This window comes from Elephas maximus, chromosome 4, assembly GCF_024166365.1.
Source record: "Elephas maximus indicus isolate mEleMax1 chromosome 4, mEleMax1 primary haplotype, whole genome shotgun sequence".
Classification (NCBI taxonomy): domain Eukaryota; kingdom Metazoa; phylum Chordata; class Mammalia; order Proboscidea; family Elephantidae; genus Elephas; species Elephas maximus.
Genome location: NC_064822.1, coordinates 89,598,415 through 89,625,633, shown reverse-complemented (window position 1 = coordinate 89,625,633; position 27,219 = coordinate 89,598,415). Strand labels below are relative to the sequence as shown.

The following is a 27,219-nucleotide window of genomic DNA, read 5'->3' as shown; positions in this document are numbered from 1 at the left end:
CATGGTATATTCAATATTCTTCGCCAACACCGTAATTCAGAGGCATCAATTCTTCTTCGGTCTTCCTTATTCATTGCCCAGCTTTCGCATGCATGTGAGGCGATTGAAAATACCATGGCTTGGGTGAGGTGCACCTTAATCCTCAAGGTGACATCTTTGCTTTTTAACTTTTTAACATTTTAAAGAGGTCTTTTTGCAGCAGATTTGTTAACTCATGGGAAAATTAATGCATTGATGAACATTATTTTGGTAGAGCTTTCTAACTTATCCACCACAGAGCAAGTGTGTATCTAAAACCTTATCTAGCTATTACCTCCTGTCACTTTACCTTATGACCAAATTCTTTTCACCATCTACGAATGGCTAATTTTTACTAATTTTGTTTTATTGCATTAGCTAAGGAGTATATGAAGCCACATGTGAGGTCTATTATGCAGGAGCTGTTGCACATTGTTAGAGAGACAGAAAATGATGATGTTACTAATGTTATCCAGAAGATGATATGTGAATACAGTCAAGAGGTGGCCTCAATTGCTGTTGATATGACACAACACCTGGTAAGACTGGGCAGAGTTTTCTGTTAGTTTGGTATGAAAGCTTTGAGTAATCTAAATAAATTAAACTCTAAAATTTAGTGTTCAGTTTTATATGTAACTGAAATGTTAATATAAAAATTAATGTTTTCTCTAATAATTCTGACATTCCTCTAGTTAGACTTATATTCTAAGATTGTAAAATAATAATCTTCCAGTATGTAAGCCCAACTGGAATACTATCTTAAACACTCATTATAGCGAATATTGATTTTCTGATGTTTCCCTACCTTGACTATAGGGTAAGATCATTTACGATTTCTAGAATTTTAGAGCCATCATATAAATACTTTTTTTAGAGATTTCATAAACTTTAGGGGCTTTATAAATTACTTTTAAAAGAATCGAATACCACTGTTAAATTTTAAAATTATTTAAAAGCATTGCCTTAGGATAAAACCAGAAAAACCAAACCCATTGCCGTCAAATTGATTCAGACTCGTGGTGACCCCATGTGTTACAGAGTGGAACTGCTCCATAGGGTTTTCTTGGCTGTAATCTTTATGGAAGCAGATCACCAGAGGTTGCTTCTGCAGTGCTGCTGGGTGGATTCAAACTGCCACTCTGTAGGTTGGTAGTCAAAGGCAAACCATTTGCACCAACCAGAGACCTCATCTTATGACAACCTGTTGCTGTCAAGTCAATTATGACTCATATAGCTAACCCCCCCCCAAAAAAAAAACCCAAACCCATTGCCATTGAGTTGATTCTGACTCGTAGTCACCCTATAGGGCAGAGTAGAACTGTTCCATAGGGCTTCCAAGGAGCAGCTGGTGGATTCGAACTCCCTACCTTTTGGTTAGCAACCGAGCTCTTAACCACCGTGCCACCAGGGCAGTGGTTAATTATTTGGGATTGCTTATCAAAAATGTGGATAAGCAAAATCTTATTTCAGTTCCCCTCTTCTTTTCCTTTGACATTTATTTTGGTTTTTAAAGGTAATTTTTTTTGCCAGCATGATACATGTAGGTAATTTTTAAAAGCTTATAATGAAAAACATTTTTTTCATCCATTTTTATTCCACAGTTATGCTTTCTAAAGCACCTATTCTCAATTTTTCTAGTTTTTTACCCTGATATTTACTTATGTCTTTTCAAATAAATTTAAACATTTAAAAATTCTATTTCTGATTTGTTATTTATTGATTACCTTCTGTGGTAAGTGAAGACGTATTCCTTCCATACCATGCACCTTTTGTTTACATCCTTCTTCTCTCCTTTTCCTCAATTTAGTTGTTAAAAAAAAAAAAAAAATTTTTATTAAAAAATTTTTTTTTATTTTTGGTTAAATCAGTAGCAAGTGCTTACAGTGTTTTGACGATGTAATTACTATACACTGCTGAGTGAAATAATTCATTATAACAATTCCTATTTTGTATAATTTTTCTTAAAGTTAATGAATGGCTTTCTATTTTTATTTGCCTGTCTTTCTGTTTACTTATTAGTTTTTTTCTAAATACTTCACACTCTTGCTATATGCCTGTCAATATATTTTCTATACATTCAAATGTCAGTTCCGTTTTCCCCACGTTATCCTCCCTTCTGGGGCCTTCCAGCCTTCTGCTTTAACCTGGACTTATCTCCTAGGGATTCTAGATCTCTCTTATTCTGGGACTTTTTATTTTCACCCCATGTTGGATCCTTTTTCTTTTGGGCCTTGTATCTCTTTCGTGGTTTATTCTTTTATTATGTGGAGACACATCTTTCAGGAACTTCCCAAAAAAGAAAGGCATATATTTTTGAAGCCTTGCTTATCTAAAAATGACTTTATTCTATATCCTCACAATGATAGTTTTATTGGGTATAGAATCCTAGGTTGGAAATAAATTTTTTCCCAGCATTTTGAAAGCATTACTCCATTGTCTTCTAGCATCTGGTTTTATTGAAGTCTAATGCTATTCTGATTCTTCTTCCTTTGCATGTTACCTGTTATTATTTGTTAATCTAAACACTTTGAAAATCATCTCTTTTCATCTATAATATTCTGAAGTTTCATAACGATGTACTTTGATAGGATCCTTCTAAAATTTTACTTTTTGGGCTTTCAATCTAGAAACTAATTTTCTTTAGTTTTGGACAATGTATTATTGGATAAATTTCTCCCTGCCATTTTTCTGTTCTGTATTTCTGGTGCTGAATATTGTACCCCGACTGAGTATCTAATTTCCTGATCCTTTCTTTTCTATTTTCTATATCCATTCTTTTTGTTTTACCTTCTATTTGATTCCTTGGCTGTATCTTCTAAACTTTCTCTTGAATTTTTCATTTTAGTGTTGCTTGATTTTGTTTTTTCCTGTATTTTCAGTTTACTTCTTTACTGACAACCAGAAGTTAAATAATTAGCAGTCTGGTTCTCATAGCAACATATAGTCCACTGTAGTCACTGGATAAGGAAAGAATGTTTATATTTAAAACACAACCATTTCCATCATTATAAGAAAAGATATGATTCAATAGGCAACGTGCAGAACTTAAGAGTTTGAACAATGCTGACATTTAGATGTATGACACTGCCCTTTTTTGTAAAGCACTGGAAGTTCTTGCTGTGTTATAGTAGTGGGGGCATATAACAATACCAATTGTTGAATATTTCAATGTTAATTTTTATAGGCTGAGATATTTGGCAAAGTTCTTCAAAGTGATGAATATGAAGAAGTTGAAGACAAGACAGTAATGGCTATGGGAATTTTACATACCATTGATACTATCTTGACAGTTGTAGAAGATCATAAAGAGGTGGAATTTCTTTGTTTACATTTTATTATGTCATTATAGTAACATTAACTGAAATTTATATGATTAATAGGCATGAATTTTAAAAAATCTTCAATTTTGAATTGCTATTTAGTTATGTTGCTAGGCTTAAAAAATTTCCCTCAAATTTTCAAGGTATAATATTCTCTCTAATCATTTTAATATATATGTGCTTTTAAAGTATATATATATATATATATATCCGTTTGTATTAAACTGAGTTAAAATCATTACATATGCTATACACCAGGCTAGGTTTTTTGGGAGATACCAAATTGAGTAAGACATGAGCTCTGCCCTCTGGGATTACTCAGTCTAGTCTTCCTAGTAGAGTGTGACATGCAGCCATATAATCACAGTAGCAAGTGTTAAGTAATATAATAGTGTTTGGATGTAACAAGTACCCTGTGAACAGAAGGGAAGAAAGTAAAAAGCTTAAAAACATTGTAAACTTAATTTCAGGACAAAATTGGGATAAGAATTTGTGCAGATGTTTATTAAGTGCTTTTATATCCATTAGTTGATGTTATCTTACTAATACCACCATGTACATAGAGCAGCAGGTAATGGTACTTCCATTTTGCAGAAGTGAAAAACAAGGTTCAGGTATGTTGAGGAGACTTGTCCTTTATCACAGGGCTAGTAAGTTGTACATTTGAGCTTGTAGTCAGAGCTAGTAAGTTATGGATTTGAGTTTGTAGTCAGATCATTCTGATAATGTGTTAATTTATCCCCATCACTGATGACAAGTTAGTTTTATAGAGCAAGGATTTAGGAAGCAGATGTCTGTTCTTTAAATAGCATTGCTTAACATTGTGGCCGTTGATTTATTCTGTGTTTATCACATACCAATAAAAAGTTACCAAGTACTTAAAAATGGTTCAATCGTCTTCTCCTGGACAGGTCTTCATTCACCTAGAAGCTTAATGTGAATTTTTATTTCCATATTTATTATTTTATTTTTCTGTCCATCCTTGTTGAAACTATATGGGCCTTTCGGTAACAGTGAGATGTTCCAAATTACAGCAAGTATACTTTTTTGACCTTATATGTGGAGTTTGTATTTTCGATTTGAAGCAACCTTAGAAATCACGTGGTCCAATTTTCCCAAGTGTGCGTGTAGGGTGTGGCGGGAGGGGAGGAAGGATGTGGAATAGTAGAGGCAGAATGGGCAGCAGGGTTAGTTTAAAAACAAAACAACATTTTTTCATTTGATATTTTTTCTCTTTATATTGAATTTATTTTGAATTTCAAATAATATTAAAGGAACATATGAACTTGTGACTTTCAAGAGAGGCATGAGTTAAAATTTGGGAAGCACTAATTAAATTTAGCTTCCTTAAAAAAAAAAAAATTACAGATGAAGAACTTAGTCTCCAGCTAAATGGCTTTACCAAGCTGATAGATTAAACTAGAGACAAAATCAGAACTGGAATCTTCATCTCCTGACTGTTGATCCTATGATTTTGAACCTTGACTTATGAAAAACAAAGTTTGAAAACAAATTTTCTTTAAAAGGAAAAGCCACATATCTATGAGTACATGTATAAATACTTCATGTATGAAAAGCAAAACTGGAAGTCCAAAATAGATGCTTAAAATGTATGCATTTTTGTTTAATGGTTTTAAATAAGTTGACAAGTTCTTTAAAACTGAAAAATTTTGGATCATTTGTACTTTAAGCTTAATATTAAAAGAATATGCTCAGTTGAAATAGGATCTTTAGATGAAAAATATAACCCATGAGGGTTATATTTTTTTTTTACTCATTTAAAAAACAAATAATACAAACATTTTGAAAAATTTGATGATGGGAAAAGATATTCAGAGAAATCTTACCTTCCTGCTGAGCTCCCTCACCATCTAATTCCCCTCTCAGAAGACAGCTGCTTTTACCAGGTTTTATCTATCTTTCCAGAGATTTTTCTATTAATATATAAGCAAAAAGTACATATTTTTCTTTTATAGAAACAACATACTATACACCAGCTTTACATACTGTGTACATATGTATATAACACTGTGATACACAGTTTTTCCATGTGCCATTTTTTATTTAATATATCTTGGCAATCCTTCCATATCAATCAGTAAAGTTATATGTTTTTAATGACTGCATAATATCCCCTTGCATGATGTGTCAAGTTTATTTAATCTGTTCCTTTTAATGGATATAATGTATTTAACTATTTTTGCATATATTTTCTAATGTCTTTCATATGTACCAGTTTATATTCCCCAAATCAATGTACAATAGTGCAAATGTAAGTCTTGTACTTTGGATTTGTGTTTCTCTTATTGGGCATGTGAATGAACATCTTTTTATAACCTTAAGGCCCATTTGTATTTCTTTTTCTATGAATGTCTGTCTTTGCCTATTTTTCATTGATTTGTTGATTTCAAGTGAGGGGAATTTGATCTTTGTGATACCAATTGAAAATATTTTTCATTTATCTTTGCCTTCCCCAATCCTATGCAGAGATTTTTAATTTTTGTAACCAAATGGATCAGTTTTTTTTTATTTCTGATTTTTGGGCTTTGAATTATTTTCCCTCTTCAATATTATATAAAAATTCTATTTATATCTTTTAGTATTTTTGTGGTTTAATTCTTCACATTGAAATCTTTGATCCCTTAGGAATTTATTTTGGTATAAAACATGAAGTTAGAAACTAATTTGTAGTTGTATTGTACATTTAACCTCAACCCCATCATTAGTCTGCTTTTCAGAATTTCCTCGTTATTTTTACATGCTTTTTTTAAAATATGAATTTTAGAATTAACTTGTCAAATTCCCCTCCCCCCCCCAAAAAAAATCTTGCTGGTATTTTCATTGGGATAATGTTAAATTAATATATTAATTTAAGAATGATTATGATGTTTTAAATTAACTATTTAAGAATTATCATGATATTTTAAATTAAATATTTAAAATTTGTCTTTAGGTTACTCAACAGTTAGAGAATATCTGTCTACGGATCATTGATCTTGTTTTACATAAACATATAATTGGTAAGTTCAAAGGTTGAGTAAAAACGTAAATTGAGAATTTTTTTCAAATTTAGTAAACTTAAATTACAAATTTAGCCCTTCAAAGTAAAAAAAATGGACAAGGTAGAGGAAGAGAAACCTGTACTCTCAATTTTTTGAATATGCTTTCTAATTTTAGATATCTATGTTTCTATTTACAGATAAATATGTAATGCATCCAATTAAGAATTTTTGGTCTTTGAATTTGTAAAGGATAGACAGTTTTGAATTTTACATTTTGAGAAATGAAGAACTGGTATGAAGTTCAGATGAGGTTTCTTTAATCTGGGATTGAAAAATATGAAATGACAGGCATACTTCTTATGACAAGTATGAACTAATTATTGTCTAGTTATCTATTATAGTGCCTAATTTCTGAATCCACCATGTGTCTGTCAGCTTGTCTTACTGTGGTGGCTTGCATGTTGCTGTGATACTGGAAGCTTTGCCACTGGTACTTCAAATACCAGCAGGGTCACCCTTGGTAGATAGGTTTTAATGGAGCTGCCAGACTAAGACAGACTAGGAAGAAGGTCTTGGCAGTCTCCTTCTGAAAAAAAAGTTGGCCAGTGAAAACCTTATGAATAGCAGCAGAACATTGTCTGATATAGTGCTGGAAGATGAGCCCCTCAGGTTGGAAGGCACTCAAGAGATGACTAGGGAAGAGCTGACAAAATAGCCTAGACCTTAATGACTTGGTTGGAGTCAAGCTTTCAGGACCTTCATTTGCTGATGTGGCATGACTCAAAATGAGAAGAAATAGCTGCAAATATCCATTAATAATCAGAACCTGGAATGTATGACGTATGAATCTAGGAAAATGGGAAGTTGTCAAAAATGAAATGGAACGCGTAAACATTGATATCCTAGACATTAGTGAGCTGAAATGGACAGGTATTGGGCATTTTGAATCAGATAATCATATGGTCATCTATGCTGGGAATGATAACTTAAAGAGGAATGGCATCGCATTCATCATCAAAAAGAACATTTCAAGATCTATCCTGAAGTACAACGCTATCAGTGATAGGAAACTGTCCATACGCCTACAAAAAGACCAGTTAATATGACTATTACTCAAATTTGTACACCAACTAAGGCCCAAGATGAAGAAACTGAAGATTTTTATCAACTTCTGTAGTCTGAAATTGATCAAACATGGAATCAAGATACATTGATAATTACTGTTGATTAGAATGCAAAAGTTGGAAACGAAGAAAGACTGGTAGTTCAAAAATATGTCCTTGGATGCCTGAGATCTCAGGATAGAATTTTGCAAGACCAACGACTTCTTCATTGCAGATAGCTTTTATCAATAACGTAAACAGCGGCTATACTTGTGGACCTTGCCAGATGGAATACACAGGAATCAGATCGACTGCATTTGTGGAATGGGACAATGGAAGAGCTCAGTATCATCAGTCAGGACAAGGCCAGGGGCCGACTATGTAGCAGACCATCAATTGCTGATATGCACATTCAAGTTGAAGCTGAAGAAAATTAGAACAATTCCATAAGAGCCAAAGCGTGACCTCGAGTGTATTCCACCAGAATTTAGAGACCATCTCAAGAATAGATTTGACGTATTGAACACGAATGACCGAAGACCAGATGAGTTGTGGAATGACATCAAGGATGTCATACATGAAGAAAGTAAGAGGTCATTAAAAAGACAGGGAAGAAAGAAAAGACGAAAATGGATGTCGGAAGAGACTGCAACTTGCTCTTGAACGTAAAGTAGCTAAAGCTAAAGGAAGAAATGATGAATTCAAAGAGCTGAGCAGAAGATTTCAAAGGGCAGCTCAAGAAGACAAAGTAAAGTATTATAATGACATGTGCAGAGAACTGGAGATAGAAAACCAAAAGAGAAGAACATGCTCAGCATCTCTCAAGTTGAGAGAACTGAAGAAAAAAATTCAAGCCTTGAGTTGCAGTCTTGAAGGATTTGACTGGGAAAATATTAAACAACACAGGAAACATCAAATGAAGATGGAAGTAATACAGAGTCAGTGTACCAAAAAGAACTGGTCAATGTTCAGCCATTTCAGGAGGTAGCATATGATCAAGAACTGACAGTACTGAAGGAAGAGGTTCAAACTGCACTGTAGGCATTGGCAAAAAACAAGGTGGTTCAGCAAACGGATGCAACACTAGAGGTGCTCACTTGTCTGTGTCAAGAAATTTGGAAGCCAGCTACCTGTCCAGCTGACTGGAAGAGATCCATATTTGTACCCATTCCAAAGAAAGGTGATCCAACAGAATGTGGAAATTATCGAACAGTATCATTAATATTACACACAAGTAAAATTTTGCTGAAGAGCATACAAAAGTAGTTGCAGCAGTACATTGACAAGCAACTGACAGAAATTCAAGCCGGATTCAGAAGAGAACATGGAATGAGGGATATCATTGTTCATGTCAGATGGATCATGGCTAAAAGCAGAGAGTGCCAGAAAAAATATTTACCCATGTTTTATTGACTCTGCAAAGGCATTTGACTCTGTGGATCATAATAAATTATGGATAACATTGTAAAGAATGGGAATTCCAAAACACTTAATTGTGCTTATATGGAACTTGTACATAGACCACAGGCAGTCATTCAAACAGAACAAGGGGATACTGCGTGGTTTAAAATCAGGAAAGGTGTGTGTCAAGGTAGTATCCTTTCACTATGCTTACTCAATTTCTATGCTGAGGAAATAATCCCAGGAAACTAGACTATATGAAGAAGAACATGGCTTCAGGATTAGAGGAAGACTCATTAACAACCTGTGACATGCGGATGACACAACCTTGCTTGCTGAAAGTAAAGAGGACTTGAAGCCCTTACTGATGAAGATCAAAGACTTCAGCCTTTCTTTAGTCACTGACTAAGGCGTGCCTGACCCAAGCCACAGTGTTTTCAATCACCTTATGTGCACGTGAAAGCTGGACAATGAATAAGGGGAACCGAAGAAGAATTGATGCCTTTGACTTATGATGCTGGCAAAGAATGTTGAATGTACCATGGACTGTCAGAAGAATGAACAAATGAGTCTTGGAAGAAGCACAGCCAGAATGTTCATTAGAAGTGAGGATGGCATGTTCCGCTGGTCTCACCCCTCTGGAGCAAGAGAAAATAAAACCAAAGACACAAGGGAAAGATTAGTCCAAATGACTAATTGACCACAACTACTACAGCCTCCACCAGACTCAGACCAGCACAACTAGAGGGTGGCTGGCTACCACCACCAACTGCTCTGACAGGGATTACAATAGAGGGTCCCAGACAAAGCTAGAGAAAAATGTAGAACAAAATTCTAACTCACACACACACACACACACATACACAAAGCCTAGACTTACTGCTCTGACAGAGTCTGAAGAAACATTTATATCTAAATGTAATCATATAATGCATCCCATTAAGACTTTTTGGTCTTGGGATTTTTAATGGACAGTTTCAAGTTTTACATTTTGGGAAATGAACCGATATGAAATTCAGATAAGGTTTCTTTATTCTGGGATTGAAAAATATGAAATGACAGGCATATTTCTTGTTAGAATTATGAACTAATTGTCCAGTTGTCTATTATAGTGCCTAATTTCAGAACAGAATCAGTAGCTGGTGCTAGATGTTACACGTTGATGGGAATTTTGTAGGGAAGGCTACTTTTCCATAGTATCCAACGTTTTGAAGATGCCAGCCCCAGTTCATGTGGGCATGGAGAGATGCACATCATAGTGTGCAGAAAGAACGATGCAAGATAAATGTTAATGTGTGTGAGCAGTTGCCTCCAGCCTTTTTATTCTTCACCCTTTTGTAAAATATTGAACATGGATTTTTAATATTTGTAAAAAAATTTATGTATTTGTAAGTACATTAGATATAAAAGGAATACGCATAAGTATATAGCATAAATCTTCCTCTTTGGAGTCTTTGTTTAACTTTTGCTTTTTCCTAGCATTCTAACTGGAGATTTTCTTCTTTTTAGAATTTTATGAAGAAATCTTTTCACTGGCATATAGTTTAACCTGTCATAGCATTTCCCCTCAGATGTGGCAGCTTCTAGGTATATTATATGAAGTTTTTCAGCAGGATTGTTTTGAATATTTTACAGGTATGGTTTTAATGTCTTTTTCCTTTTGTATATCTAAATACTTCCTTTGATATCTGAAATGAAGACATACATGACTTCAGTATTAATCAGAAAATAATTGTCCTTCTGTTCCTGTCAAATAAAGGGTGGGACTACTGTAGCAGCTTTTTTCAGCCCTAGGAATATAGGCAGTAGAAGGTATTCTGCATTTCTTACTTATTGCATCTTAAATTGGTTTGCAACCGGAGCATATATACCTGTACATTAATGCAGTACATATTTTTTGAACAACTCTTATATTCTAAGTACTAGTCTAAGCTCTGCGATACAGCAGTGAACAAAATAGACAGTGCTTGCTCTTTTGAAGCTTTAATTCTAGTAGAGGGAGGAGAAAGAGTGGGGAAACAGTCAGATAAACAAGCAAGAAAATATACAGTATGTCAGATGGTGATGTGTGCTATGGAGAAGAAAAAATTAAGAGTAATATATGGTGAACATTTTAATTTTTTTGATTCACATTTTTCTCATCTATAAATAAGGTAGGCTTATCACTTTTATTTCCAGCATTTTGTAGTTGCAAGGGAATAGCAATGTGTGGATGCTACAGAAGTGTGATTTCAGTGGGAGTGATTTATTTCTACTCCTCTTACTCATTTCTCATTGCGATTTTAAATTTCTTTTTCTAGACATGATGCCTCTCCTGCATAATTATGTGACAATAGATACAGATACTTTACTATCAAACCCAAAGCATTTAGAAATACTTTTTACAATGTGTAGAAAGGTAAGCACGTCCTAATCAGTTTTTGGTAGTTCTTACTAATGTTTGAGAGCTTTTACTTCAGGAAACTCTTTCAATTTGTTTCTTAGGTACTGAGTTCTGTATTACTTTCATCAAAATATATTCATCATTTTGTATTTTGAAACGGAGCTTGGAAATTTGAAACTGTTGTAATCTGGAAATTTCATGTTGTGTATTGTGCTTCAGAATGCTTACCACTTTTATAGCTGTTTATAATTTTAGGGTAAATAATATTCTTTGCGTTTGTTTTCTTTCAAAAATACAAATTTGCTACTTGATTAAAGAAAAGTGCTAGGTAAATTAACTAGTCATATCACATAGTTTGTAGATCTGTGAAGGAATGATACTGATTTTTTTAATTGGATGAATATATTAGAAACTAATAGATGTAGGTAAATTTAAACATAAATAGCATTAGACAAAAAAATTGTAATGATTGTAAAAAACAGCATCATTCAGCTTAGCATAAAATAATTTATAATTCATATAATGACTATCATAGTTACATACAAATACGATTATCTACTACCTAATCTTTGCCAGTGTTAGATTTGGCTCTCTGTTGGTTATATCATGGGATCATTGCCTAATGACTGAACATTTTCCTCTCTTTTAGATGGCTATATGTATGTACATAAATATAATACTTTACATATCATGGACATGTACTTGCATTGCATAAAGCTGACAGGCAGATTTTAGAAATCTCAAGTAGACAGAAACCAAGAAGTTTGGCCTTAGAGTTGGGGTAAAACAGTGTACAGCCCATTTTCCTTGTTCTATGGAACCGTGGTCGCACAGTGTTTAAGAGCTATGGCAGCTAACCAAAAGGCCCGTAGTTCAGATCCACCAGCTGCCCCCTGGAAACCTCGTGGGGCAGTTCTACTCTATCCCATAGGGTTGCTATGAGTTGGAGTCAACTCGACAGCAACAGGTTTTGTTTTTTGGGGTTTTTTGGCTTTTGAAGAGATACATGCTAGGACCTGTTAAGAGTTCTGAACCAGAAATTAGCATGCCTGGTTTAGGTCCCAGTTTAGTTAAAAAAAGCCTGGGAGATTTTGGAAAGTTTGCAAGTTTCTTCACAGGCGAGCTGAGTTGGTTGAATAGTGATTTTTAAAGACTGATTAAGCTCTGTGATAACCCAGCTTGTGAAATCATAATTACCTGGCCAATTTCCAGATTTTTTTTTTTTTAAGGTTATAGAGACAGCTGCTAGTGAAAGAAAAGGGGAAGGAGAAATCATAAGAATTGAAAGTAAATCAAGTCGAACACAATCTAGTAGTGCCTTACAGCAGATTTGTGTTATGACAAATATAAAATTGATACTCACAATGATGTCTGTATACTTAGCAACTATTAAAATATATATTTTTGTTTTAATAATAGTTAATATTGATTGAACTTTTACTGTATACGAGGTATTTCCTAAACACTTTATACATATTAACTTATTTAATCTTCACAACACTATGAAAAAAGTATCCCTTTATTATTGACGAGGAAACCAAGGCAAAATTTCTTGAATTCTACCTGAGATTTAGTGAGGTCACATAGTTACCGTCTGTTGGAGCCAGATTTAAATCCAAGTAGTTTGGTTTCAGAGCAGTCTTAATAACTAAAATATATTTTGTTTCCCCTTCTTTTGGCCTTAAAAAAGAAAAAAAAAAGTAAAGACAATTTTGGGAAAAATGAGTAATTTTTTTTTTTTTCTTTTCCGTATCATTATAACCTCATGAAGATACCCTTTCCCATCGAGTAGATTCCGACTCATAGCGACCCTATAAGACAGAGTAGAACTGTCCCATAGAGTTTCCAAGGAGTGCCTGGTGGATTTGAACTGCCTACCTTTAGGTTAGCAGCCATAGCACTTAACCACTACGCCACCAGGGTTTCTCCTCATGAAGATAAGTACTATTATTATCCTCATCTTATAGATGGGGTCAGTAGGACACAGTGATTAAGTAGCTTTCCTAAAAACACAGCTGGTAAGTATAGGGCTGGGATTTGACAAAGGCATTATGGCTCCAGTGCCCATTCTCATTTAAAATCTATATCTAGATACACTGCCTTAGAGGTAGAATTTTATGTTTATGCAAACTGGGTTGATGCTTGGCTTTGCCCACTACCAGCTTATGATTTAGCATTCTTGGTTCGACTAAGTCAGTTGTCACTGATCCATCTGTTTTCCAGGTGTATTCCTGGAAATTTTATTGCTGTGTCTTTTCCTTTTCTTTGTCTTTATGGGTTTATGCCTTTCAAATGCCTTTATGGTCATTTTAATGGAGTTTTGAGAGGGAATGAAGTTAATGAGAGAGTTCAGTCTGTCATCTTTGTCTGAAATTTCTTTTTGATTTCAGTTTTTTTAAATTATATTTTCCTAGGAAATTATCAAATTCATCTGAGTTTTCAAATATATAAAGAGTATAGTGTTATCCATACCCCACCATGCCTGTCAGTTTGTCTTACTGTGGGGACTTGCGTGTTGCTGTGAAGCTGGAAGCTATGCCACTGGTACTCAGATACCAGCAGGGTCACCCATGGCGGATAGGTTTTAGCTGAGCTCCCAGACTAGGAAGAAGGACCCAGCAGTCTACTTTTGAAAAGAATTAGCCTGTGAAAACCTTATGAATAGCAGCGAAACATTGATAGAGTGCTGGAAGATGACCCCCCCAGGTTGGAAGGCACTCAAAAAATGACTGGGAAAGAGCTGTCTCCTCAAAGTAGATTCGACCTTAATGATATAGATGGAATCAAGCTTTCAGGACCTTCATTTGCTGATGTGGCATGACTCAAAATGAGAAGAAACAGCTGCAAGCATGCATTAATAATCGGAACATGGAATGTACGAAGTATGAATCTGGGAAAATTTGAAATCGTCAAAAATGAAATGGTATGCATAAAGATCGATATCCTAGGCATTAAAGAGCTGAAATGGACTGGTATTGGCCATTTTGAATTGGACAATCATGTGGTCTACTCTGCCAGGAATGACAACTTGAAGAGGAATGGTGTTGCATTCATCGTCAAAAAGAACATTTCAAGATCCAGTGCTGTCAGTGATAGGATAATATCCACACGCCTACAGGGAAGACCAGTTAATACGACTACTATTCAAATTCATGAACCAACCACTAAGACCAAAGATGAAGAAACTGAAGATTTTTACTAGCTTCTGCAGTCTGAAATTGATGGAACATGCCGTCAGGTTGCATTGATAATTACTGGTGATTGGAATGCGAAAGCTGGAAACGAAGAAGGAGTGGTAGTTGGAAAATATGAACTTGGTGATAGAAACGATGCCAGAGATTGCATGATAGACTTTTTCATTGCAAATGCCTCTTTTCACCAACATAAACAGCGACTATACACATGGACCTCTCCAGATGGAATACACAGGAATCAAATTGACTGCATCTGTGGAAAGAGACGATGGAAAATGTCAACATCATCAGTCAGAACAAGGCCAGGGGCTGACTGTGGAACAGTTGCTCGTATGCAAGTTCAAGTTGAAACTGAAGAAAATTCAAATAAGTCCACAAGAGCCAAAGTACGACCTTAAGTATGTCCCACCAACTCAGGAATAGAATTGAAGCATTGAACATCAATGACTGAAAACCCAGGTGAGTTGTGGAATGACATCATACATGAAGAAAGCAAGAGGTTGTTAAAAAGACAGGAAAGAAAGAAAAGACCAAAACAGATGTCAGAAGAGATTCTGAAACTTGCTCTTGAATGTTGAGCAGCTAAAGCAAAAGGAAGAAACAATGTAGTAAAAGAACTGAACAGAAGATTTCAAAGGATGGCTCGAGAAGACAAAAGAAAGTATTATAATGACATGTGCAAAGAGCTGGAGATAGAAAACCAAAAGGGAGGAACGCGCTGGGCATTTCTCAAGCCGAAAGAACTGAAGAAAATATTCAAGCCTCGAGTTGCAATACTGAAGGATTCAATGGGGAAAATATCAAATGACGTAGGAAGCATAAAAAGAAGATGGAAGGAATACACAGAGTCTTTATACCAAAAAGAATTGATCGGTGCTCAACCATTTCAAGAGGTAGCATATGATCAGGAACCGATGGTGCTGAAGGAGGAAGTCCAAGCTGCACTGAAGGCATTGGCAAAAAACAAGGCTCCAGGAATTGACAGAATATCAATTGAGGTGTTTCCACAAATGGATGCAGTGTGGGAAGTGCTCACTGGTCTATGCTAAGAAATTTGGAAGACAGCTACTTGACCAACTGACTGGAAGAGATCCATATTTATGACTATTCCCAAGAAAGGTGATCCAACTGAATGCAGAAATTATCGAACAATATCATTAATATCACACACAAGCAAAATTTTGCTGAAGATCATTCAGAAGGCAGCTGTAGCAGTATATCTACAGGGAACGGCCAGAAATTCAGGCTGGGTTCAGAAGATGACGTGGAACTAGGGATATCATTGCTGATGTCAGATGGATCCTGGATGAAAGCAGAGAATCCCAAAAGGATGTTTACCTGTATTTTATTGACTATGCAAAGGCATTCGACTGTGTGGATCATAACAAATTATGGATAACATTGCGAAGAATAGGGATTTTAGAATACTTAATTGTGCTTATGAAGAAGCTGTACATAGATCAAGAGGCAGTTGTTCAGATAGAACAAGAGAAAACTGTGTGGTTTAAAGTCAGGAAAGGTGTGCATTGGGGCTGTATCCTTTCACCGTATCTATTCAGTCTATATGCTGAGCAGATAATCTGAGAAGCTGGAGTATATGAAGAACAGGGCATCAGGATTGGAGGAAGACCCATTAACAGTGTGGAACATACAGATGACACAACCTTGCTTTTTGAAAGTGAAGAGGACTTGAAGCACTTCCTGATGAAGATCAAAGATTACAGCCTTCAGTATGGATTACACCCCAACATAAAGAAAACAAAAATCCTCACAATTGGACCAATGAGCCGGCATCATGATAAACTGAGAAAGGATTGAAATTGTCAAGGATTTCATTTTACTTGGATCCACAATCAACACCAATGGAAGCAGCAGTCAAGAAATCAAAAGACGCTTTGCACTGGGCAAATCTGCTGCAAAAGACCTCTTTAAAATGTTGAAAAGCAAAGATGGCACCCTGAAGACTAAGGTGCGTCCGACCCAAGCCATGGTATTTTCAGTCACATCACATGCATGCGAAAGCTGGACAATGAATAAAGAAGACCAAAGAAAAATTGATGCCTTTGAATTATGGTGTTGGTGTTGGCAAAGAATATTGAATATACCATGGCCTGCCAAAAGAACGAACAAATCTGTCTTGGAAGAAGTACAACCAGAATGCTCCTTTGAAGCAACAATGGTGATCCTGCATCTTACATGCTTTGGACATGTTGTCAGGAGGAATCAGCCACTGGAGAAGGACATCATGCTTGGTGAAGCAGAGGGTCAGCAGAAAAGAGGAAGACCCTCAATGAGATGGATTGACACAGTGACTGTAACAATGGGCTTAAGCATAATAACGATTGTGAGCATGGCAAAGGACCGGGCAGTGTTTTGTTCTGTGGTACCTAGGGTCGTTGTGAGTTGGAATCTACTAGACAGCACCTAATGACAACAACACATAATGTTATCCATAAAAAAAAAAAAAAAAAAAAAACACATGGTATTTTCATATATCTATAGTTATATCTCTTTCATTGCTATTATTTTTCATTTTTCTTTCTTTGCTTTTTTCATAATCTTGGCAAAAGTTTGTCGACCTTATGAGTGTTTTCATTTTTCTGTTATCTCACATTTTTTTCTATTTTATTAGTTTCTGTTCTTTATTTTATTTCTTTGGGTTAAGTCTATTCATTTTCTTATGGCTTGTGTTTGGACCATTGTTAGTTTTTTCATGTTTCTTAATTTCTAATATAAGCATGTTAGAATCTAGAAAATTCATTTCTGAGAACCTTATTATAAGGCAAATATATTCCAAATTTTTGCACAAACATGTCCACTAGAGAATTGTTTGTTGTCATTGTAAGCTCTCGAGTTTTCAACTCATAGTGGCCCGATGAGATAGAGTAGAGCTGCCCCATAGGGTTTCCAAGGCTGTAATCTTTACCGAAGCAGATCACCAGGTCTTTTCTCTTTTAGACTTGCTGGTAGGTTTGAACCTCTGACCTTTTGGTTCGCCCCTGAGCACATAACCATTGCACCTCCAGGGTTCTAGAGAGTTGTTTACAATAATGAATTATGTAACAGTAGGGGAACAGTCTAGTAAACTTTGTTGTACCATCTACTGTAATACTGTATAGTACTAAATGATTATAAAGTCCATGAAAAATATTCTAATTACAATTTTAATTTTTCATGTGGTGAAAACAAACGTGTAATATAAAATTATGGTTATTATGACAAAAATGAGTGCATATGGACAACCATTCAAAAAAAAACAAAAATAAAAGGTTTCTTTTATTATTTTAGTAGGTTAGTTTTCTTTTGATTTCATTTTATTGCTTTGTTGCCTTTAAAGAGAATGTTCATTTATTTTGTCAATTAACTCAGCCTGCTTCATTAATCCAAAATATTTTCAAATAAGTGAATTATTACTCTTTATTTTTAAGGAATTAGAATAGAGTAGATAGATGGACATTGCTTGTTTTGACCTTCCTTTGGACTGGCGAGGTGAATTTGCAAAAGCAAGCAGTTATGATTTCTGTGGCTGAGTTTATACGGGATAATTGCTTCATGTGGACTTAGTTAACTCCAGGTAATGCCACTAGAAGAGACTTGGTGTCACAGCGGTTAAAGCATTCTGCTGCTAACCAAAAGGTTGGCAGTTCGAACCTACCAGCCGTTCCGTGGGAGGAAGATGTAGTAATCTGCTTCCGTAAAGATTTACAGCCTTGGAAACCCTATGGGGGTAGTTCTGCACTGTCCTGTAGGGTCGATAGGAGTCAAAATCGACTTAACAGTAATGAGTTTTTTTGTTTAATGCCACTGGCTGCTTAGCTAACTTGTTGCAATTACTGCAGGTACTGTCTGGAGATGCAGGAGAAGATGCAGAATGTCATGCAGCCAAACTTTTAGAAGTCATCATTCTCCAGTGCAAAGGAAGGGGAATTGATCAGGTATTGTATGTCTGGAAAGTTATCTTATGATGTTTGCATTTAAAATTTATATGCTTAACATTTTGTTTGTATTATGATAGGAAATTGAAAAGATAGTCTGTAGTTTGTGGCTGCTGGTGTGAACTCTATTTAAATGATAAAGAAAAACACTCATGCAGTTTGGAAATTGTACTTTGCATTGTAGCTGAGAAATGGAGAAATGGAAAAAAATAATGATAATTATAAAATTTTAAAAATAATTCAAGCAGTTATCAATAAAAGTAATGGAGATAAGTATGTTAATTCTGCTCAGTTGAATTCCCAGAGATGTGTATGTATGTTCACTTTTTTTGTGTGTATGCTATTTAAATTCTCTCAGTTATCTTTTCTAACCAGAAATTAAGCTACTGTACAAAAAATAAAAAATAAAAAATGTTTCCCTTGACCAATTGAAAAAGTATTACAAATTTTCAACAAGATTTATTTTTTATACTATTCTTATATAATACTCAAATATTGAGAAGAAACTGTTAGTCTTCAAGTATAATTGTGAATTTGTCTTTTTTTCTTTCAGTTCTGTAATTTTTGCTCCATGTATTTTTTTAATAACAGCTTTATTGAAATATAGTTCACATACAATACAATACACCCGCTTAACATCTACAATTCAGTGGTTTTCAGTATATTCACAGAATTGTACAACCATTACCACAATCAATTTTAGAACATTTTTTATCCCCCCCCAATCCTCCAATAAAACCCTATACCCATTAGCAGTAGTTACTCCTCATTTGCTCCCAAGTCCCCAGCCCTTGGCAACTCCAATTCTGTTTTCTCTCTATATAGATTTGCCTTTTTGGACATTTCATATGAATGGAGTCAGACAATATGTGATCCTTTGTGACTGGTCTTAGGATAATCTTTTCAAGGTTCATCTATGTTGTAGCATGTATCAGTGTATGAGGGTTCCAGTTTCTCCACATCTCACCAATACTTGTTATTATCTGCCTTGTTTATTATAGCCATCCTAGTAGGTATGAAATGGTATCTCATTGTGGTTTTTATTTAAATTTCCCTGGTACATAATGGTATTGAGCATCTCTTCATATTCTTGTTTTATATGTATTTTGGAGAAATGACTATTCAGATCTTCTGTACATTTTTAAATTGGGCTATTTGTCTTTTCTTTTTTGAGTTATAATAGTTGTTTGTATATTCTAGATTCAAGTCCCTTATCAGGTATATGATTTGTGAAAATGTTCTTGTTCAGTGGGTTTTTTCACTTTCTTAATGGTGTCCTTTGATTTTGTTTTAATATAATGTAAAGGAATGATGTTAGCTTTATTCGTTTTAAAATTTGAAAGTTTCTTTGTGTTGTTAATGGCTTTGCATGTAATATTAGAGATATGTTGATTGATAAAAATGAAAACTTCTATTTTCAAAGCCTCTCAAAAGGAGCTTTTCAAGCTTACTTTACATTTTCTTGTGGCTTAACTGAGCCATAGTTAATTACTTGACCATGGTAATAATTTTTAACGTAGCCTATATCCTGTATTGTTGTGCTGTAAAATCAGAACACAGAATGCTCTGTATCAAAATATAAGAACTTACCATAGAGTTGATCATATTGGTCATCTCTTCTTTGTAAATCCCTAGTCTTAAAAGTATCACATGTAGTCAGCTGTTAAGGCTAATATTTTGCTGATCTTAATTTATAGTTTGACCTGCTGAAGAAAACACTTCAAATTTAACTTTACAGTTTCTGCATGAAACCTTGATTTTTAAAATTTAATTTTGAGATGAACTTATGTTAAAACCTCAGAATTTTATTTTATACAAATCATGTCAGCCCATCCCTTTTAACTGATAATAATTATCAGGAGATATGTCTAATAAAACTAGTTAATTGGTATTGCCATTTAGACTTGGAGTCAGATGATTTGGTTTTTAATGTACTGAGTCTGCTATTTTTTCTTTAGTCTTTTTCTTCTTTTACTTATATCAATAGTAATTTTCTTTCTCAAGAGAAAGTCTGATCACATCATGCTTATTCTCAGTTCCATTCATTAATTGTCAATTTGATTTATCCAAGAAAGATCCTACCCTAGCATTTTACCTTAAATATGGAAATGGCCAAGTCCACAGTTAGAGTGTGGACTCTTACGGGGGGCAATCTTCAACTAACTCTAGTTTGCGCTTGCGAAGGAAGGAGACTTCCTGGCCTTGCTCTAGGACCTTTTTTTGGGCTGTTTAATCTTTTTGGGTTTTTATGAGAATATAAATTTGTTTAATAACTCTAAAAGCTATTTAAATAAGCAGAAGTCTTAGAGACTTCTTCATTAAAACTACTACCTTGTTTATTGCTAACACTCTTTTGCTAGCATTTGGTCTTCTGTAAAAGGTACTAGGTTACTTTGTATATGGTTGACTCTTTTTTTCCTTCATCTAGTGCATTCCACTCTTTGTTCAACTTGTTTTGGAGAGATTAACGCGAGGAGTCAAAACTAGTGAGCTCCGTACTATGTGTCTTCAGGTGGCAATTGCTGCCTTGTACTACAATCCTGATTTGCTGCTACATACATTAGAACGAATTCAGTTACCTCACAATCCTGGACCTATAACTGTACAGTTTATAAATCAGTGGATGAATGATACAGATTGTTTTCTTGGGTAAGTGTCTTTTGGATTTTACACTGCGTTTCTGTTTCTGGAAAGTTAACTTTTTAGTATGTGCACATAAACAGCATGGCAGAAACATAAAATTTTCTTAAGGATTATATTTAGTGTACTGTTAATGTTATACTTAATTTTTAGACAATTAAGAATGTGTTTCAACAATATAATCTTGTGGAAAGAATGCGGGATCTGAAGATTAAATATAGCCCTTCCACACTTGTTTTTGCCTTTTGTGTATCATTATATCTCTCAGTGTATCTCAAGTGTCCATAGAGATTCATGACTACTGAGTGTCTGTGGGTAAAAACATTCCAAATGGAGTCAGGTTTCTAAGGGTGGCACCAGTCTGGCAAGGCAATAGCCTATTGTCCCAGGATATTTAACTCTTTGCAGATCTCAAGGGAGCCTGTTCTCAAATTTGGGGACAAAAGAATTGTTAGCATTAGTTAGCCAGGTGCTGGCCTGGTAGGAGAACCTGGCTTTATGTGAGGCACTCTTCCGGTTTTCAAACATAGGAAAAGTGAGGTCCCAAATAGTGATGATATGCCCACCTCAAGTCATCCAACACGTGTTAATGACTGTGTTCTGTTGGAATTTGAGCTAGATTGACATCTAATTCAGTTAAAGCACTGGAAATGACTAGTGTTCTTTTTAAGTTTTGCAAGGCATCATTCAGAAATATTTGCTGAGGGGAAGAGACATCCAGCAGGAGACACTGCTACACGGGTGGGAGATGATGGAGGCCTGGATTAGGATGGTAGCATTGGAAGCGGGGGAGGGGAGGGAGGGCATATTTCCGTGCTGCTGTGTATGTTCTAATTTTTCTGCTGTAAGGAAACTGGAATTTGTCCCTGTTTGAGATTTAGTTTTGAAGCCTTGAAAGAAAGAACATACTTTAAAAAGAAATTTGCTAAAGTTATCTCTGACAAAGATTTAGGGGAAGAGATTTGGTCATTCACAGTTGTGCAGTTGGTGAGCTTATGTCTTTATTAGCATCTATGTGCAGTTTTCCGAAGAGAGGAAGGGTATCTCTTTCAGCTGTTGCATGGACTTGGCACCCCTCCTGTGCTTCCTTGGATTCTTTTTTCAGAACAGAGTTAACTTTTTAATCTTGGTTTTAAAAAGAAATTTGAGTAATTATTTCTGTGAAGATAAAAAAAAGAAGAAGATAGGTAAGTATATTTCAGGAAAAAAAAAACAAACAAACCTGTTGCCATTGTGTCAATTCCGACCCGTAGTGATCCTAGAGGACAGAGTAGAACTGCCCCATAGGGTTTCCAGGGAGCAGCTGGTGGATTTGAGCTGCTGACCTTTTGGTTAACAGTGGTATCTAAATAGATGTTTGTTTTTTTTCATTGTGCTTTAGGTGAAGGTTTACAGAGCAAATTAGTTTCCTATTCAATAATTTATATACAAATTGTTCTGTGACATTGGTTGTAGTCCCTGCAATGTGTCAGCACTTTCCACGTTACCACCCCACTTCCATTTGTCCAGTTTTTCTGCTCCTTCCTGCCTTCTCATCTTTGCTTTTGGGCAGATGTTGCCATTTTGGTTTCATATAGATGATTGTTCTAAGGAGCGCTTTCCTCATGGTTGGTGTTTATTTTATAGGCCTGTTATTTGGCTGAAAGGTGAGTGTCTCTCAGACCAGTCAGTCTGATCTTTTTTATGAATTTGAATTTTGTTCTATGTTTTTTTCCCACTCTAATGAAGACCTTCTGTTGTGATCCTGGTCAGAAAGGTTAGTAGTGGTAGCTGGGTACCATGTAGTTCTTCAGGATAGTAGAGGATGTAGTTCTGTGGTTCTTTAGTCTTTTGGACTAATTGTTTCCTTGAGTCTTTGGTTTTCTTTGCTCTCCTTTGCTCCTGGTGGAAAGAGACTAGTAGTTGTATCTTAGATGGGCAATGGCAAGCTTTTAAGACCCCAGGTGCTACTCACCAGAGTAGAATCCAGAACGTTGTCTTTATGAGCTGTGTTATGCCAGTTGACCTAGATGTTCCCAAGACTACGGTCCTTAGCCTCCAAGTCCAGCAATTCAGTCCTAAAAGGTTTTTGGTTATATCTAGGGTGTTTCCATGATGGTTATCCCTGTGTCCTCTATCATATATATGAATATACATTCAGCATATACAAATACATATGTAGAAATACCCACAGCGAAACCTATATATGCATGTGGGTGTACTCCCCACCCTCCCACATCTGTTCAGCATACGTATCTACCTGTGTATCCCCTCATTATTACTGTTGTTGCAGGATTATATATGTTATAGTATTTACCATTGTTACCTTTTATTCTTTTATACCTCTCAGTGCCTTCCTTTACCTTGGTCATGTTTTGCTGACTTCCCCTGTATAGCGTACTGCCTTACCCTTCACCAAAGTTAACATGTGTGTCTTGGTTATCTAGTACTGCTATAACAGAAATACCACAAGGGGATGGCTTTAACAAACAGAAATTTATTCTCTCACAGTCTAGGAGGTTAGACGTCCAAATTGAAGGTACCAGCTCCAGGGGAAGGCTTTCTCTCTCTGTTGGTTCTGGGGGAAGGTCCTTGTCACCAATCTTCTCTGGTCTAGGAGCTTCTCAGTGCCGGCACCTTGGGTCCAAAGGTTGTGCTCCACTCCCAGCACTCCTTTCTTGGTTGTATGAGGTCCCAATCCTCCCTGCTTGCTTCTTTTTTATATGTCAAAAGAGATTGACTCAAGATACAACCTAATTGTGTAGATTGAGTCCTACCTCATTAACATAACTGCCTCTAATCCTGCCTCATTGACATCATAGATTTTAGGATTTACAGTGCATAGGATAATCACATCAGATCACAAACTGGTGGACAACCACACAATACTGGGAATCATAGCCTAGCCAAGTTGATACACATTTTGAGGGGGCACAGTTCAATCCATAACATTCCATCCTTTGGCTCCCCAAAATTCATGTCCTTGCAAGGTGTAAAACACATTCCGCCCCATCGTGTCATCCAAAAAGTCTTAATTCCAAGCCCAAATTCTAAAAATTCCTCTCCATCAGTGAAACCTAGAATACAGGTTATCTGCTTCCAAACTAAAATGGTGGAACAGGCACAAGGTAGACATTTCCATTACAAATGGGAGAATTAGAGGGAAAGAAGGGATAACAGGCACCAAACAAGTCAGAAGAACACATTATATTAGCTCTCAAGGCTTGAAAATAATTCTTTGTTCTCTAAGATCATTTAGGCAGTGGCAATGCCCTCCAGACTCTGAGTATTGGCCATACTTTCCAGATTCTTTCTGGTTGGAGGCCCCATAGTCCTGGGCCTCAGCTCTACCTTTGAGACCCATGGGAATAGCAACTCTGCTGCCTTCCATTTGAGCGGTGATCTATTCTCCTAGTCAGTGTGAGTGGTGATCCTACCCCCTTGGCCTTGGCAGGCCCCATATTTCTGCCTCTTGGGTATGGCAGTCCTGCCCCCTCAGCTTTGGACAGCAGATATAGCCCCATCCCCCTGACACTTGTGAACGGCAACCCAACACTCCAGACTGAGTTGGTGAAGATTTAACTTTTTGAAACCTAGGAGGCTCTGGCAACACCCTTTGAGAGCCCAGAGGCTGTGGCCCTACCCTTTGAGACTAAAGCAGCTCTACTTCCTGTGTTCCTTATCCCTTCCACTTCTGCTTTCTGGTTCCTTGGCCTCAGCCCTTGGCAAGTGTTCCAAAGCTCTTTAGTTCTACCAGTAAGTGCCTGGAGACGCCCTACTCTGCCAGTTAATCTCTGCCGGAAGGCACTCAGCTCTCTTGCTCTGTGGGTCAGCAAGCCTGTCTCCACTGATAAGTGCCCGGAGGCACCCCACTCTGACAGGAAGCCTCCTGCCCAAAGGCACTCAGCTCTCTCACTTTGTGGGTCAGGCTTCCACGCTGTCTTGTGCTGGTCTCCTTGTTCTGCTGCTGCTGTTTTTCTGCTGCTGCTTCTCGCTGTCTGCACTGTTGCCAGTGTTTCAGCTCTCCTCACTTCCTTCTGAGCCTTCACCAGAATTGTGTTTGATGTCCATAATTCCACCAACAGTCTAGTCTCTTCAAGGCAATCTAGGCTTTTACTTTAAAAAAAACAAAAACCAAACCTGTTGCCATCGAGTTGATTCCAACCCATAGCGATCCTATAGGATGCCCTATAGAGTTTCCAAGGAGCAGCTGGTGGATTCAAACTGACGACCTTTTGGTTAGCAGCCATAGCACTTAGCCACTGTGCCACCAGGGTTTCCACTTTTACTATTAGGCACCTTAAAACTCTTTCAGCTGTTCATTTATCATTTCAAAACAGCTTCCACATTTTTAGTATCTGTTAGTGCAACAAACCACTGTCCTAGTACCAAATTCTTAGTTATTTAATGCTGCTGTAACAGAAATACCACAATTAGATGGCTTTAACAAACAGAAATTTATTCTCTTACAGTCTAGAAGGCTAGACATTTGAATTCAGGGTGCCAGCTCCAGGGGAAGGCTTTTCTCTCTCTGTCCATTCTGGGGAAAGTTCCTTGTCATCAATCCTCCCCTGGTCTAGGAGCTTCTCAGTGCAGGAGCCTCTGGTACAAAGGTTGCACACTTCTTCCTTGGTGGTATAAGGTCACTGCTTGCCTCTCTCTTTTATATGTCAAAAGAGATTGACTCAAGATACAACCTAATCCTGTAGATTGAGCCCTGCCTCGTTAACATAACTGCCTCTACTCCTGCCTCATTAACATCCTAGATTTTAGGATTTACAACACATAGGATAATCACATCAGATCACAAATTATTGGACAACCACACAATACTAGGAAGCATAGCCTAGCCAAGTTGGGGGACACAATTCAGTTCACAACAACGAGTCTACTCTCTAGTTAGTGATTTTCCCGCCCTCCCCCTTCCATCTTTGGTAACCATCAAAAAGTGTTTCTTTCTGTGTGTAAACCTCTTCCTATTTACAGAAGTGGTCACGTACAATATTTGTCTTTTTGTGATTGACTTATTTCACTTAGTATAATGTCCTCCAGATTCATTCCTGTTGTGAGATGTTTCATGGATTCTCTGTGCTTCTTTTTGTTTCCTCCTATTTTGGAATTCCTATCATGTGTAAATTATTTCTCTTGATAGTATCCTAAATAACTCTTAGGCTGTCTTTATTTTTCTTCATTCTTTTTTCGGAATGTTCATCAGACAAATTAGTATCAAGGGATTTGTCCTCTATTTCACAGATTCTGTCTTCCATTGATTCAGTTGTACTCTTCTGTCCATCCATTGAGTTACCTATTTCTGAAATGTTATTGTATATCTTCTGGATTTCTAGTTGCTGTTTTTCATGTGGTTTCTAATTGTCTATTTATTCACTTTGTTCTTGTATTATTTTCCTGAATTCTTCTAGAGTTTTATCTGAGTTTTTCTTACTCTCTTGGAGAATCCTATATAGAAGTCTTTTGAATTCCTTATCAGATAGTTCCATTATCATTTCTTCCTCAGGAAGGTTTTCTAGCCCTTTATTTTGGTCACTTGCTTGACCCATCTTGTACTACTTTATGTGATTTGATATTGCCTGTTGTCTCTGAGGCATTAAGTTGTTATTATATTTATTTATTGTATGTTTGTTTGCTTTGTCATGAGTTGTTTTAATATATCCAGGCGGGTGGGGTGGGTGTGCTAATCTGGTCATTAGTCTGGTAACACACTGGAATGCTTACCACCTGTTTCTACGTTGGTGGGGCAGTGGCTGGGAGTGTGAGCATGGTTCTCTATTTGCTGGTCATGCGGGGCAGCTTGGGGCCATCTGGGTGGGCATTGCATGTTGTCTTTCCTTGATTCAGTGGCTCAGGAGTGGGTGGTGGTACTTGCTGAGTGGATGGAACGGCAGGTATGTTAGATGTAGCAGGTGAGCGGGGAGTGTGTTCGTTACCCTTGTTGGGTTGAGGGTGGGGTAGGTGGCAGGTGGGTGCATGTGTGCTCACATGGTCACCACTGCTCCCAGGGTCAGGGATGGGGAGGTGGGTGGTGGGTGAGTGAAGTGTGGGCGCATGGTCGCTGCTGCTCCCTGGGTCGGGGGGGTAGGTGGTGGGTGGGAGTGTGGGGTCACTGCTCTTTGCCGTGTTGTGGGGGCATGGGTGACAGGGAGGCATAGTCATTGCTCACCACCACTCACTGGGTCAGGGGGCAAAGGATGGCATGCATGTGCAGGTGCATGGTCACCAGCACTCA

General features: G+C 36.7%; 1 protein-coding gene across 2 annotated transcripts in view; it reads left to right on the top strand.

The window, feature by feature from the left end:
• Positions 1-27,219, top strand: part of IPO8 (importin 8) — a 76,030-nt gene that overhangs the window by 36,061 nt on the left and 12,750 nt on the right. For both annotated transcript variants that reach the window (XM_049882772.1, XM_049882771.1), the window contains exons 15-21: positions 397-557; positions 3,203-3,328; positions 6,292-6,358; positions 10,354-10,479; positions 11,145-11,242; positions 18,261-18,356; positions 20,785-21,005. In XM_049882772.1, the coding sequence (XP_049738729.1) occupies positions 397-557; positions 3,203-3,328; positions 6,292-6,358; positions 10,354-10,479; positions 11,145-11,242; positions 18,261-18,356; positions 20,785-21,005 (895 nt within the window). The remainder of the gene's footprint in view (positions 1-396; positions 558-3,202; positions 3,329-6,291; positions 6,359-10,353; positions 10,480-11,144; positions 11,243-18,260; positions 18,357-20,784; positions 21,006-27,219) is intronic.